The sequence below is a fragment of the Helicoverpa zea genome, chromosome 14 (genome assembly GCF_022581195.2).
Source record: "Helicoverpa zea isolate HzStark_Cry1AcR chromosome 14, ilHelZeax1.1, whole genome shotgun sequence".
Taxonomy (NCBI): domain Eukaryota; kingdom Metazoa; phylum Arthropoda; class Insecta; order Lepidoptera; family Noctuidae; genus Helicoverpa; species Helicoverpa zea.
The window spans coordinates 7,957,348-7,970,987 of NC_061465.1; the positions used below are offsets into that span (position 1 = coordinate 7,957,348).

At 35.8% G+C, this 13,640-nt stretch overlaps 1 protein-coding gene across 8 annotated transcripts in view; it reads left to right on the top strand.

Annotated features, from left to right (window-relative positions):
* Positions 1 to 13,640, top strand: part of LOC124636273 (protein sprint) — a 201,310-nt gene that overhangs the window by 110,557 nt on the left and 77,113 nt on the right. For 6 of the 8 annotated variants that reach the window (XM_047172295.1, XM_047172297.1, XM_047172301.1 and 3 more), the window contains exon 2: positions 3,777 to 4,239. The exons of the other annotated variants lie outside the window; for them this stretch is intronic. In XM_047172295.1, coding sequence (XP_047028251.1) covers positions 3,830 to 4,239 — 410 coding nt within the window. In that variant the 5' untranslated portion in view covers positions 3,777 to 3,829. The remainder of the gene's footprint in view (positions 1 to 3,776; positions 4,240 to 13,640) is intronic. 8 annotated transcript variants of the gene reach the window in all.

Sequence of the window (13,640 nt, forward strand, 5' to 3'; positions counted from 1 at the left end):
CGTGACAATGACGCCTTCAATAATAAGTTATCAAATAGCATTTTTTTAACATACCAAACTATTAGCAGTTTAACAGTTTCACTCTACCTTTTCCTAGAAATGTTTGTTAGTTTTTAACGTGGAATAAGTTACTGTAATAGGCTTGACCTATAAGATTATGAAGGGTGAAAATAGGTTCATACACCTTTATCGTCAATTTTCATCTCTAATTAATGTCATTGTATGTTCAATGTCGTTAACCGGTAAAAGTGCATTGTCGCACCTGCCTTGCACCTTTCCGATATCCGATCGGTTTTTACTCACGTTTTCTAATTGGTCAAGTATTATTATGTTGCATGCAAGTTTTACTTAGTTCGTTATAAGCTAAGAAAAAAGTTCTCCTTCTTAGAATAAATGAATGAATGTACATAACATTCGTTTGTTGTACCTACGTGAAATAATTCCTATATATTCGAAATAAAAGTGTTTAATTAAATAAACAAAATTATGTCAGTAAATAAGCAGATGCATTTGAATTATGTTTGTCACAGACTTTATATGCATTCAATGCATTGTAAAAAAATATATATACCTCGATCCAATGGCGTTAAGAAATGTCATTTGAGAATAACCCTGAAACGACACTCATGTCATAGGTTTATCTGATTTAGATCTAAGAATAATAAAATAATGTGCATATAGAAAAGGTTACATTACATGTGTAATGCACAACGAGTTGGATGCAAGCTTTATTTTTATTTGTAAAAGTTGTCCTCGTAATCTGGTTTCGACAAAGCGTAAGTGAAAAATAAATCTACGTTTATTTTTTTATTACATAATTATATACTTTATTGATTTTAAGTATAAGGAAAATAAATGGTGTATATCCTTCTACGGATTTAGTAGCTTTTTACTTTCATTTAACAGATAAAAAATCTTTTTCGTTCTCGAAAGTTATCGAAGACGAAAAACACACATTTTGTGTTTCTTTTCTCATTCATTATATTTTTTAAGCTCAAGTAAAACGTTACGTAATACGAAACATAAATTTATGTCTGTAATTTGATTTCATTAATTTTTAATCAGTTAAGTAAACCGTAAATAAACTTTCATAAAAGCAACACGTTAGATTGATTAATATTTGATCTGCCTTTTAAATAAGTGGAAATGGATATAATTAATAATTTACAATCACAAAATAATATTGCATAAAAATTAAGGATTACCTACGTCATCAATTTAATTGATGTTTTAATGACATTCTAAAGCAGGTGTCCTGTATATAAACTACCACTGAGCATAAGCTTATGTTATCAAAATCCCAAGTGGTTCAATTGTTACTTCATTGGAGGCGGAACGAAAACAAAAGCTTTTAATTTGTGTATAATTCTCATAGTTTACAATAGCCAAATTATACAATAGCATTGTCTGCATCTTTAAACATACAAATGTAATAATTACATCTATTGTTTTATTTACCGATGATCAGCCAAACAAAAAACTACCTTTGGCACAGGTACACCAAGCAAAAAGTTTTGCGTCAACCAACTTTGAGAAATGAGAGCTGAATTTTTTTTTTTTTTAATAATTGTCCCACCTATAGATATACTAAAAGCCAAGATATTTTAAGAGCTATCGAGTACAAATATTCATCTACCAGTGATGTAACTATTCACAACAATCTTACTTCACGTCTTTCACATGAAAACACGAACGATGAGCGAGCCGTAATACCTGTTACAAAAGTTACGCATAATAATGGTAACAGTTGAATAACGTTTGCATGCTTTCAAAGGAATCATAAAAAAAGTAATAAGCATCAGAAACTTCCCGCTCCATTCAATCACTCATGACCATTACAATATCTACAAGAAATAGATACTGCTAATGTTTACATTGCGTAAGATGGAAGTGATGGGCGATAAAATCAGTGTTGCCTGCTATTTTTAATTGCCTTTTGTTTACACTTGTTGCTACTCATAAAAGCATCTCCAGTTTCAAGTCTTACGTAAAATAGCCAGGCCCTTTGAAGACAAGATTGAAGAAATAAAATATTTCATAGAGAGCACTTTCGGCAAAGCAATTTAATTGTATTTTATGAGACAGCACAGTCAAGAACAAGACCTCGTAAATAGAGTTCTCGATTTCCATTACATAAATTAAACTGGCGGCTATATATTTAAAAGGAGTTGCAAGAAAGTAGATCTGAAGCAAGCTATCACTGTAATTTAGTGCTCAGGCTTTATAGATGGTCTTCAGATAACGCTGTTCACCGATCAATTAGGCCGAAGCGGAGGCGTCGCGAATCCGAGGTGGCTAGTCGACCAACTCACCGGTTTCCTTACGCAATGCTTATATAACTGAACGGAGATGGCGACGAACGACCGTCGCAAATTACCAGTGTCCGCACCTTACTGGGTCAAATATATCCGACGATTGACGTGACATTTATTTACGAAGCAAATTGATGTCCTTTTTTGAAAACAACTCCTTTTTATAGCAACTAGTGGATATGCACCGGGTGTCAGATAAATTACATGTGTCAGGTATATGCTCGTGTTAATATTTTCCAGATTGAATAAGGAAACGACTCGAATGACTTTAACTGCTTATGCTCGGTTGAGAATTACGACACACTGAAACTTTTGAAACAGTGAAGACATAACAAATGATATGAAACTTTAAGTAGCAAAGATATAACCAGTTCTCATTCAATTTCGTAAGAGGATCATTTTAAATACAACCACATATTTTAAATGCACACACAAACAGATATGGAAATCAATAACTGCAAACAATACTTTTAAATATAAAAAACAAATAACCAACTTCACACCCTACATTTACAGTCAAATGATCCTCTTGAGTATTGCATTCATCGTTGAATGCTAGTGTTAAAAAGTACCATAATATAGACGGTCAAGTGGGTCAAGGTAGTAAAACTAATGGAGAGTTTCCACTTTTAATGTGAATCAACGAGTACATTGAGTACAATGGACAACGGGACGCGCCTATTCGTTGCATACAACGATATACAAGGCCAATTGTTGCTATGCAGACGGGCGTATGCAGGACAATTGATGGAAAACACTGTATTTGTCATTTGTCAGAAACGAACGCTGGAAAAAAAACAGCGAATTCCAGTGTTTTTACGTCAATGAATTTATTTTTAATCACAAAATACCAGACAGTGAAATTTTCATTACATTGGACCAAAATTTCAAGTTTGGAAATAGTTTCTTATGAATCACTCGATGTTTTTGTCGGTGTGGTTTAGCAAATGGTTTAGTTTAGGGAGCGGAGGCGAAAAAACAATTCGACAGCGTTTTTGTCGCTAGTCTGCAACAATGCGTAATAGCTATGTCCGGTAGTTATTACCAAATAACGTCCTTCGCTTGAATTTCTACTTTGTCCGTAGTCTAATTTGATGGAGTTTAAATTGTCATAAAAACTACAATTAGCTTAGAGTTCTCTGAAACTATAATTGCTTTGTGTATTACAAAATGGTAAAAAAGTTCTCATTACTCCTATGTCATACGTCTATGCAGTTTAATGTGGAACATTGCGGAACTCAAATAGCCATTAACCTAAATTGAACCCTATTGTTCGATGTCCTCTTCATTATGTCTTAGTTGGCATGTCACTTAGCAACCAGCTCGTTGACAAAGCCTCAATGGTTCGATATTGATTGTCATGCAATGGCTGCCCTAAATTCAGCACGCTTTCAAGCAACTCTGTTGGTGGTGTACTAACGCTTTATTATACACCCCTAATGTAGATATTTCTTTCCTTTACAGACAAAAATGTAGATAGATCAAAAGTAGGTAGCACCTACATTTATTAAAGTACGATGTCCATTGACCAGGCGTCACCACTGGTGCCGATCAAACCTCAAGTAACGCTGCAGAACAGTGCGTTTATAAAGAACAGTCATAACCGGAGCAGTTTTTGTGGGGTGGCACCATCGCCGAACGGTAATGGAACGTTCAAAACTTTCGCCGTCAATCGCAAGAGTTGGAGTGGAAACGTGACTCTTCCGCTCCAGCAGTTCACGCCTGATGTGGAACCAACTCCGCTGTTGGGAACTTTTCGTTCAGGAACTGGAACGTTCCCGAGGAACCGGGAACGGAACAATAATACTACAAACGGAATATTAACACCTAACGGGAACTCTGTTCAGACGTTCAAAGGAAATGAAGTGAGGAGGTGCGGAAGCTCCAACGGCCGACGTTACGCTGAGATCGGAAACTGGAATAAAAGGTGAGTTGTTTTGTTTAAGCGTGCGTCACATGAACACGTAGACTTGGTATGGAACCTCCTCGCACCCTCTATTGTTTATTTGACACGTGTTCAATTGTATTCATCTAGTCCGTGCAGCATTGCTATGTTATGAAAAAAATAAAAAGCAGTGACTTTTGAATAACTAATGCAATCAACTCTTTTCCTAACTTTTCAAGGCAAATATGGATAAACATACAAAAAGTCAGTTGTATAAATACAACGTTCTTGCAAATCAAACACGATCCCCCAGGTAAATAAAAACATTCAAGCGTGCCGTGTTTCACTAACTTTTACTAGAGCTTTATTTTCTCCTTTTTCATCTCGAGTAATTCTGTAACAAGTTTTCCAATTTCATTCTCTCGTCGCTTTCATTTCCTCCCGTACGTAGCTTCGTTCCCTTAATATTACTTTTATTAGCTCAAAACGTTTAACAAACATTGGTTTGAGAATCTAATAAAGATTAGGTTACGTTTGCACAAAGGGATGATCGGAACTTGATTCATTTTGCCAACATCCTTCTTTATTTAATTAAGGCGCTTTTATTTTCTTTTCTCATTACTTCTTGTAAAATTGTATTGTGCAAAAATTACAGGTGCAAAACTAATAAATTGATCAAAATTATCTGCCTTAGCTATTAAAACAAATTAAATTTTACGTTCTTTATAATACTTATCACTAATTAACACTAATATAATTTCCCATTCCCACTCATCTTCACTATCATAAACATTAGTCCGATACTTATCCAAATGTTTACCGCATTTATCTAATCGGGATCTTCATTATCTTTTATTTCTTGCTAGTAGAAAGTTCGTCCATAATTCTCGCTCACTCAATTTGGGGCGGCCTAAGTCACTTGATAAGGCGCCCAATAATCTGGCCAGTACTTCGTCTTTTTATTAGGGGTTTATCGCGCCATGATTCCTCGTCACTAGCGATGCTATCAACTGCGCTATTTAGCGGTTCTCCCTTCAACTCCTATTTATGACCAGTGTTTACTTCGGCCTCACCAATTAACACACGCATTTGGTTGGAACCAATATTGGGCGTAGTTTTCTTAGCTATGCGTTTGTGTTTGCATCAGCACTTTTACTTCTGCTTATGCTTTTGTTTTGTTTCCTTTTGGTAGACTTATTATTTGGCCAAGCTAGGTCAACGTTGTTTCTTACATAATGATTTAAACTTTAGTATTTGTACCTACTAGAATTTGAATGAATAAATATGTGGGATTTTAAGCAGTAATAGGTACACTGACTATTGTACTTGAAAATCTTGTAATTAACTTTTACTTTCCTACAAAGTACTTGCTGTGGCTTGTTCATGTGACTCGAGATTGTTTATTCTTTAAACATAATTTACATAAGCAGTCAAGGTTGCGTGGAATGTTTCTCAGTAATTCTCTTGATTTTCATGCTAAACTTGGAAGACACAATTAAACACGACATGGATACTTGAGCGCACATTAATTTCTGATTCCATTTACGTATTTTAATTTTCATCACGAGCCGCTGTTACTTAATTTTGTAGCTGAATAAAAGACGGTACTTTGTCCTTCTGATTTATAAGACAAAGACTTTTAATCTAGCAATGCGCTCGTAGGTACTTTTTATAGCTCCGAGAGGAAGAAAACCAGCTTCTCTGGCTTCTAATAGTGAATGTTTACTTGTGCAAACTCCTGAGATAAAAACTATTGAAGCAACTTCTACAATAATAACGTCTTTTGTCCGAGCAAAAGCTCCCTGCAGACGTTGGATAATAATCTTCTTATTATATTATTACGTCAGAGGAAAATAATATTATTATTTGGAACTCGTGATTTGTTTTTCTCTGTTACTTAATTATGAACATAAATTAGACAGATTAGTTTGATTCGTTAAATGCTAATTCAATGACATGGTTTATCAGGGAGAGCCGACGAAAATTCGAAACAGTAGCACTCTGTTTCTTTGTGATTGCTTTTTTATCGTCATTTTTTACTGCATCGCTCTCAATGCACCGTAAAACTATGATTTTATCATTACATTTGGGTTTGTACTTATTAAAGTTAATCTGGTTACTCAGGCCTCAAGCGTAAAGGAAACCAAAATTACTCCGTAGAATGTTTAAAGAAGCTCGTTTCTAATAGAAAAAGTGTCTGTTGGGCCTGCAATCATTCCGAGGGTCCCTCGAAGACGGTAATTTAGTCCAATTACGTACACCACGACTTTCACTTGTGGATCAGTGTTTGTAACCCGTACTAAATCTCCCTTAACAAATTGAAAAAACTAAGTCGGATTCATTCGGATACCGTTTCTCTGCCTTCCTCGGCCACATGTACTAGGGCGGTTAATGACTACCTTTGTGAACTTTTCCAATTATGGTACGGTGTTCTAGATCTAGTTTCGTGTTATAATGACGGGTAATTGCGACATTGCAGGTTAATTTTTATCGTTGCTAACGTTTGTAGCTTCATGTTTGTGACAGTAAATACAGTTGGTATTTTATAATGTCGGTTTTATAGCCTGTGGCGTCTCTTAACATCAAGACATCATCATCGTTTAAGAGATAGATGTTTTATTATTATTTTAAAGTACGAACATAGCAAAGGACCATCATCAAGACACAAGAAAATCTTTGTTCTCATAAATAGCTGTTGCCGGCCACAAATAAATACCAGCTGAGACACATCAATTGAACAACACGTTACCACAGATTGGCGCATATTGATTACCACTTCAAATAGATGGTTGCATGCGTCATTTCGTAACTGCCGTGCAGCCGCCGCATGACTGATGGCCGTCTGAGCTCCGCTTGGAAATTGACAACTGAAGTGATGGAGCGACGATCAACAGTGAAAGCAAAATCGACTATGGACTATGTGCTGGTCGTAATGGTAGTTAGTATGCTAATTATGTCCTTTAACCTTTTTAGGCTCACTGATGAATAAGATTCAGGTTATGTCAGGATTGTATCAACACTCGCTTTCATCTAGCTTGTGTAAATCAACAGTCGGCTATTTCTGCAAATTGCTGGGTATTTGGATTTTTTATCGTTGGCGGAGAGTGACCGACAATTTAATTGTTCCGTAGTTTATTATCTAACAGTTTGAGACATGTAAAATATTTTAATTTTCGTCTGTGGTGGCAAAAATACCTTCCATATCTGTAGACCACTATGTCAATACCTACAAAATCAGTGACCACCCATCCAATACTCATCCATGTAAAACTGAAACCATTTGGCCCTTAGTTGATTGAGCGTCAATCAACGGTGAAAGCGAAATAATTAAAGCGGTTGCATTGAGCAGAATAGTGACGTCACTGGCTTTTAGTCGAGTATTTAATATGCAAATAATGTGCATGTAATTGCTCGGAAGGGTTACCTGATAGTGTGCATTAGATTGCAGCTTGCGAGTCGATTAAGTAAGTAGAGAGAGGACTTTCACGTGAATTTACATTCTGAAGTGATAATTTCGTAGATATTGGTAATGGTTCTACTTTAATTAACGGAGTCGATCACGAATTTTAGCCATTTAAAATTTAAAAGCTGGTTCCTTAATCCTTATATAACTATTTAATGCTGCTCATAATTCAAAAACCAAAATATACACTTTAATGAAGTGTTTTTTAATTAATAGATCTAATAAAACTCTTCTAAGTTTATTAAACTCAGTATTTAAATTTCCCGTAAACATTTTATAATTTCACTGCTTGATAAAAATACTATCGAAAAACTCTCCGGCACTGCATGTATCTATAAAGTTATTGCCTGTGTAAGAGCCATAAAACGAAATCACTCGTGCAAGACGCTGCTCTTACGTCACTACCACACTGGGACATTTATTCTCTTTATTGATTCCATAAAATACACGATTACGTAAATCTTGAACTGTTGCAACTCGGCTTTAATTATTAATTACGTTGACAATGCAATTTAATTGGGTTTTTATGCCGACTGCTCACGATAAAAATCTTAAGGTTAATTTATTTTTAGTTAAAGTAATTCAGACAAATTGGATTTACGAAATGAAATTTATTTTTACGCATGGTAAAAGCACGTACGTATTTTTACGCACGCATAGTAAAAGTAAAATTCCAATATTTTATGATCAGTAAAAGTAAAATATGGATCTACGACGTAATTGTAACGCACGGTTACTTAATAATACTGGTTCAATAACTAATGACAACATAATCAATCTATATTTATTGAGCCAGCAGTTTTTACTGTAATAAGTGTAATAACCGACAGCTGTTAGTAAAACTCGTAGAAATAAAAATAAAACTTTACACATGGATGCACCTCAAAGAAAGCGAAAATAGTCACGCTTCAGAACCAATATTATTTTACATCCAGTTCGGTGAAAGCTACAAAAATAAACTACAATATTGAAAATATTTTCTTCGATGACAAAAAACTTTAAATACTTTGAGAGAAAGCCTACAATGGGCTCGAATATTATTTTCCTGAACGCCATGTTCCTCGAGGACAAAAGCCGAAGGGAAAATAATTTTCTCCCGTTGAGACAGGTCATCTCACACTATTGTGAAAGGATTTGAAAGACCCTTTTCACAGCTCCCAAAGCTATTAGGCATTTTTGTAGACACAATATTGGATCCTGAAGATTCATTTTCGCACATTTTGTCTTGACGTTTGCCTGAAAATAAGTAAATTAAAAGAAACTCATGAGCTCAATTATAAGCACAATAACAAATAAAGCGCTTTAGGAAGACACAAACAGCATAAAGGAACACAAATATTTATCCAACCCTCAAATCCGAAATCACCGTGTTTACAACAATTTACTTACATATTCTCAAACGCGAAACCTCTGTCAATAGAAAGATCCAAAGATCCAAAATCAACACCTGTCAGCATGTTTGCGTAGTAAATGATGTTGCAAATATCCCAATTCGAGGTCCCTTATATTGAATATTCGAGTATCTTGGACTCATTACGTATTCGGGACGCGTGGCGGGGCATAAATATCCCTTGTCGTTCTCATTACAATAACTTGGTGCGTACGTCCCCTGGTTGCAACGGATGCCGCATCTCTTGGGATGTCACTCACATAATGGAATTCTAGACCGATTTCCCTGGTAATTATTTAATGCGGTCTCGGTTGGGGTCGCTCGATGGCAGGAAAGTTAATTATTTTGTTTGATGATATATTTTCTCGCGTGTATAACACACATAGCTAAGATAACAAAAACTAAAACGTTAAAAAAAAATACTCTGAATAACAAAGCTTCTTTCTACTTTAAAAAAAATACGCCTCTAAAATAACTTCTGAAGCGTAAGCCTTTCCATTATGCCAATTCCATACATGTAAGTTTGGAGCTCAAATTCGATGTATGTGTTGGAAAGTCGATGCAGCCGAAAGGCACGGTCTGGCGAGCACGACTGTTCCGACCATCCCGTTTGGACGTGTTGCCGATACCAAGCAACCCCTACTACACCGCACCGCACCGACTGCACCACACGGCGCGGACCAGTGAAACTGTCCGTGCGTACATCGCCCGTTTGTTATGCTAATTGAAGCTGCTGATTTGCACAATAAAACAACTCACATGGACCACTCCACGGCTTTAACGAGCCTCAACGCCTCTATGATACATTTTCGAGTCGCATTCCATTCATTGCTCTTTTTGTTTCAACATTATGCACCGATTGTGGCCGAAGTTACGCAAACCATTTAAAGTATCGAGTTATTCAGCAATTTTTCCTCGTGACTTATGTGTTAATGTGCTGTAATTATTCGATTGTATTGAACGTTAATTGGGCCGAAGATAGTACCTCGTAGAAACGAACATAGGTTTGTTTACATGATTGTTCACGTGATTCAGCAATTGTTTGCATCAATTATGTGTTCGTGATACTTTCTACTTACGAGCATTGTTGGAACGCTTAGAGTGCCGTTATTGGGAATCTATTGTGAATATTGGAGTATTATATAGGAATGCCAATAACTGAGCCGTGGATAATTTGACATTCTCACATCAGCAATCTTGAAAGAGATCACGAATGTAAATTATTAGAAACCTATTTGGTATTTGTATATCAAGATCTGTCTCGCAATAGAGATACTTATGTCACGAATAAAAACGATTTAATTTGTTTACTGATGACCGAATTCCAGTCATGCCTTGGCCCATTAAAAGGCAATGTTCCAATTGAGTAAAGGACAGTTGCGTGACATTAGCGAAATCATTTGTGCCTCAGTGTGCATCGACTCGGCTATTGGCGCAGCCACTAATTGTTCCAAAGTGGTCATTTAACACTACTTATGAATGGCCACTCTGCGTATTTAATGTTTCATGCTGTTCTATTTCATAAGCCCTATTAGCATTCTAAGCCTCACTAGCTTCGTGTTAACGGTCAACAAGATTTAGTTTGAACTTAACATTTCTACAATTATATTTAAGTACCACCATACATTTTAATTCTATTCTTTATGTATCCGTGTCGTGTTTTACGCGACTGTGGAATGATGTCAAGTGTCAGGCTGCTACTAGCTGGTTCGTTAACAACGAGTGCTGTAGATCGTTAGTGACGCTTGATGATTCCAACAGTGTACTCTAGCGAACATTAATTGCAATGTAGAATTTTTGTACTATGTTTTTCAGAATGATTTTTGCGGTTTCTATCTAATGAATGGTCTTTATGGTCTTGTTCATCTAACCGATTGATTATAAGTCCACCCACACTGAAGCTAAGAAAGTGGGGAAACCAATCGCCGCGTCTGAGTCACTCGTCACTTCCACGCATTCGTACGGATTCTTTAACCCTGTCTGTCTGAATGCTGACAGTGACTCATCACAACAAACAATTTCTGTGCCAACGCATTTTATAATGGATTTAACTGCTGTGTGATAATTTTTCGACCAATGCTAACGGTATGATTAGTGTTAATATACACAATTAATCACTTGACCTATTTACGATCTTTTTTGTTTACGTAAATATTTTATGTGAATTGGATATAGCAAGAAATCTTGACATCAAACGCACGTGAGTGTATTTCACCGATGACATAATCCTTTGAAGATTTCTTGCAAAAGTTCTGGCAATTTCTGTGCTACTTTCCTAAACTCATCTGCAAACATAATCAAGATAATCTCATGCATGTATGGAAATATAAACAGACGCAGATATGACTGTTTATCATTCAACCCAAGATCTAAAAGTCGAATGAGGAACAGGTTGTTCCGGTGTTCACAAGAGTCGTTCAACAGGAACCTCGTTACTATTTATGTTTTCGTCATTAATTCTAACGTTTATTACTGCTAATTTATGTAATCTTTAGCCGGGTCAGTAACCTCAGGTAAGTGAGGATTGCTTAACAACCGACGGACTATAATTTGCTCATTGAGCATTACCAAACGGTATTTAAACGATATTTTATTCATATTAGCTATTAAATTAGAGTAGAATGTAACATTAATTATTCTGAATTTGATATCAGAGCTTTCATCATCGTTTACATCAACAGCTCGGTCCACAATAAAACAGTATCGGATGTAGATTAAACAGACGTGCAGATAGGTCTATTATGTCATAACCAACAGTGCAGGTCAATCAAAAGATAAAGGCCTGGGGCGTGAACCGCTGCGGGCATTAATTAAGACCGATATAAGCGGATTGACGGTGAACAGATTATGCAACGTTGTCTGTTCTGTACCTGTACTGAGGTTTGTCGTGATGTATGCAGATTTTATTGGATCTGTGATTGCTGTCTGTCGCGGTTTCATCGCAAAAATGGAAATTAGTGTTACAACCTTGTCTGGCTATTATGTTGTTTTTATGCTTCTATTTTTAACGAATAACAGTTCTGTTTTTGTCTATCTTATTGCAAGTACCTATAGCTGTAAATATTTCGATATTTTTGACAAGCGTCGTGTTTTTATATCATTATCAAGTTAAACGAGCGTGTAATTTAAAAATTAGCTCTAAGCTGAAAATGCTTTGAATTTCTTTCAAGTATCTGTCGGCATATTTTTCTCAGAATTGAGTCAAGCTTTTGAAACGGTACCTTGCATTATTGCGCTGTTTGCGAAACGTAACATTTATATCTCGAGTTATTTATATCTTTACTGTTACCTAATGTTGGATGACCATTAACATTCGTCCGTCCATCAACTCGATATCAGTTTATTAAGCTTTCTATTGCATAACGCGGAAACCGCTCAGGATTAACTTGTATTGTTAACATTTATCAAAACGTTCATTTCCTGGATGAATGCTTTGAGTATTTCGCAAGCATTAGCCATTTTATTGAGATACTTGCAAGGATTTAATGGGAATACTGAGATATAAACCTAACCTCTCATTATTGGGAAACAGTTTCAAATTATTCTAGATGTTGTCTAGATTTCAAGATAAAAGTTACCTTTGACTGTCCCTCCACAGAAGGTAGGCTCTCTTTTGATACACAGGGGGAAAGAGTACTTATAATGTAATAATTTGGGTTGGTTAACCTTAATTTTTTGGATCAATTTACGTTTTCAAACTATACGAAGTGTACAGATTTATTGTACTAAAATCCTAAACCGATTTAGTCGTCTACCATTGTAACCGCATCCACATACGGAACGTGTTCCAAATAATCAATCAAGTACATACGAGTATCTCACTTGGGCTGTTAGGCCGGCACATCAAATTCCGCAGTTATTGAATCAGTCCTTGTTTGCATACACTTCAATTTATCGTCAATTTTGTCAGAGGATTGGCAACAGCGAGCACTCTCGCTTATTGTCGAACTATCTCGTCTGTCTAGGAATTTTGCATGGCAAAGGATGTCTTTATTTACCGTACAACTTCATTAGCGCCTACAATCGCTGCGTTCATTAAAGCCGTTGATACAAAATCGATAATGTGTTCGGAAATGAGCGTTAATATTCATCGATGAGGAAAATATTAATGCGATTACGAAGATGATTAAAATGTTGTTAATTAAGTTACGTAATTAATTTAAAAGTGTTTATAGTGAAAGTTATGTAAAAGTATCTGAGAGGATAATAGCGAGTTAAGAAGCTTAAATAGGTAGGTACAGGGTTTGTTAAATAAATGAAGTCAAATATTGGCAAACTACAACTTAGAATAGGAACCAAATGAAAGCAATTGTCATATACTGCAGTGCACATCTTAATCAAGCCCCAACTTACTTAATTTAATCGAATGACTAACACTAGCAGCAATTTTATGAATGAACCTCAATCGATAGATAACCCTCAGAATGCCAAGCAGTATAACAAATTAATTGTAAATACATATCCATTTATAGATAGTGCATTATTGAAAGCAGCAGTGTAGCAATTATTATCTGCGCTTTCCAGTCCACTGAGCTACAACTTTAGTGGGCACATGTCTGCATGCACATTACACCTAGACATTAATAACGA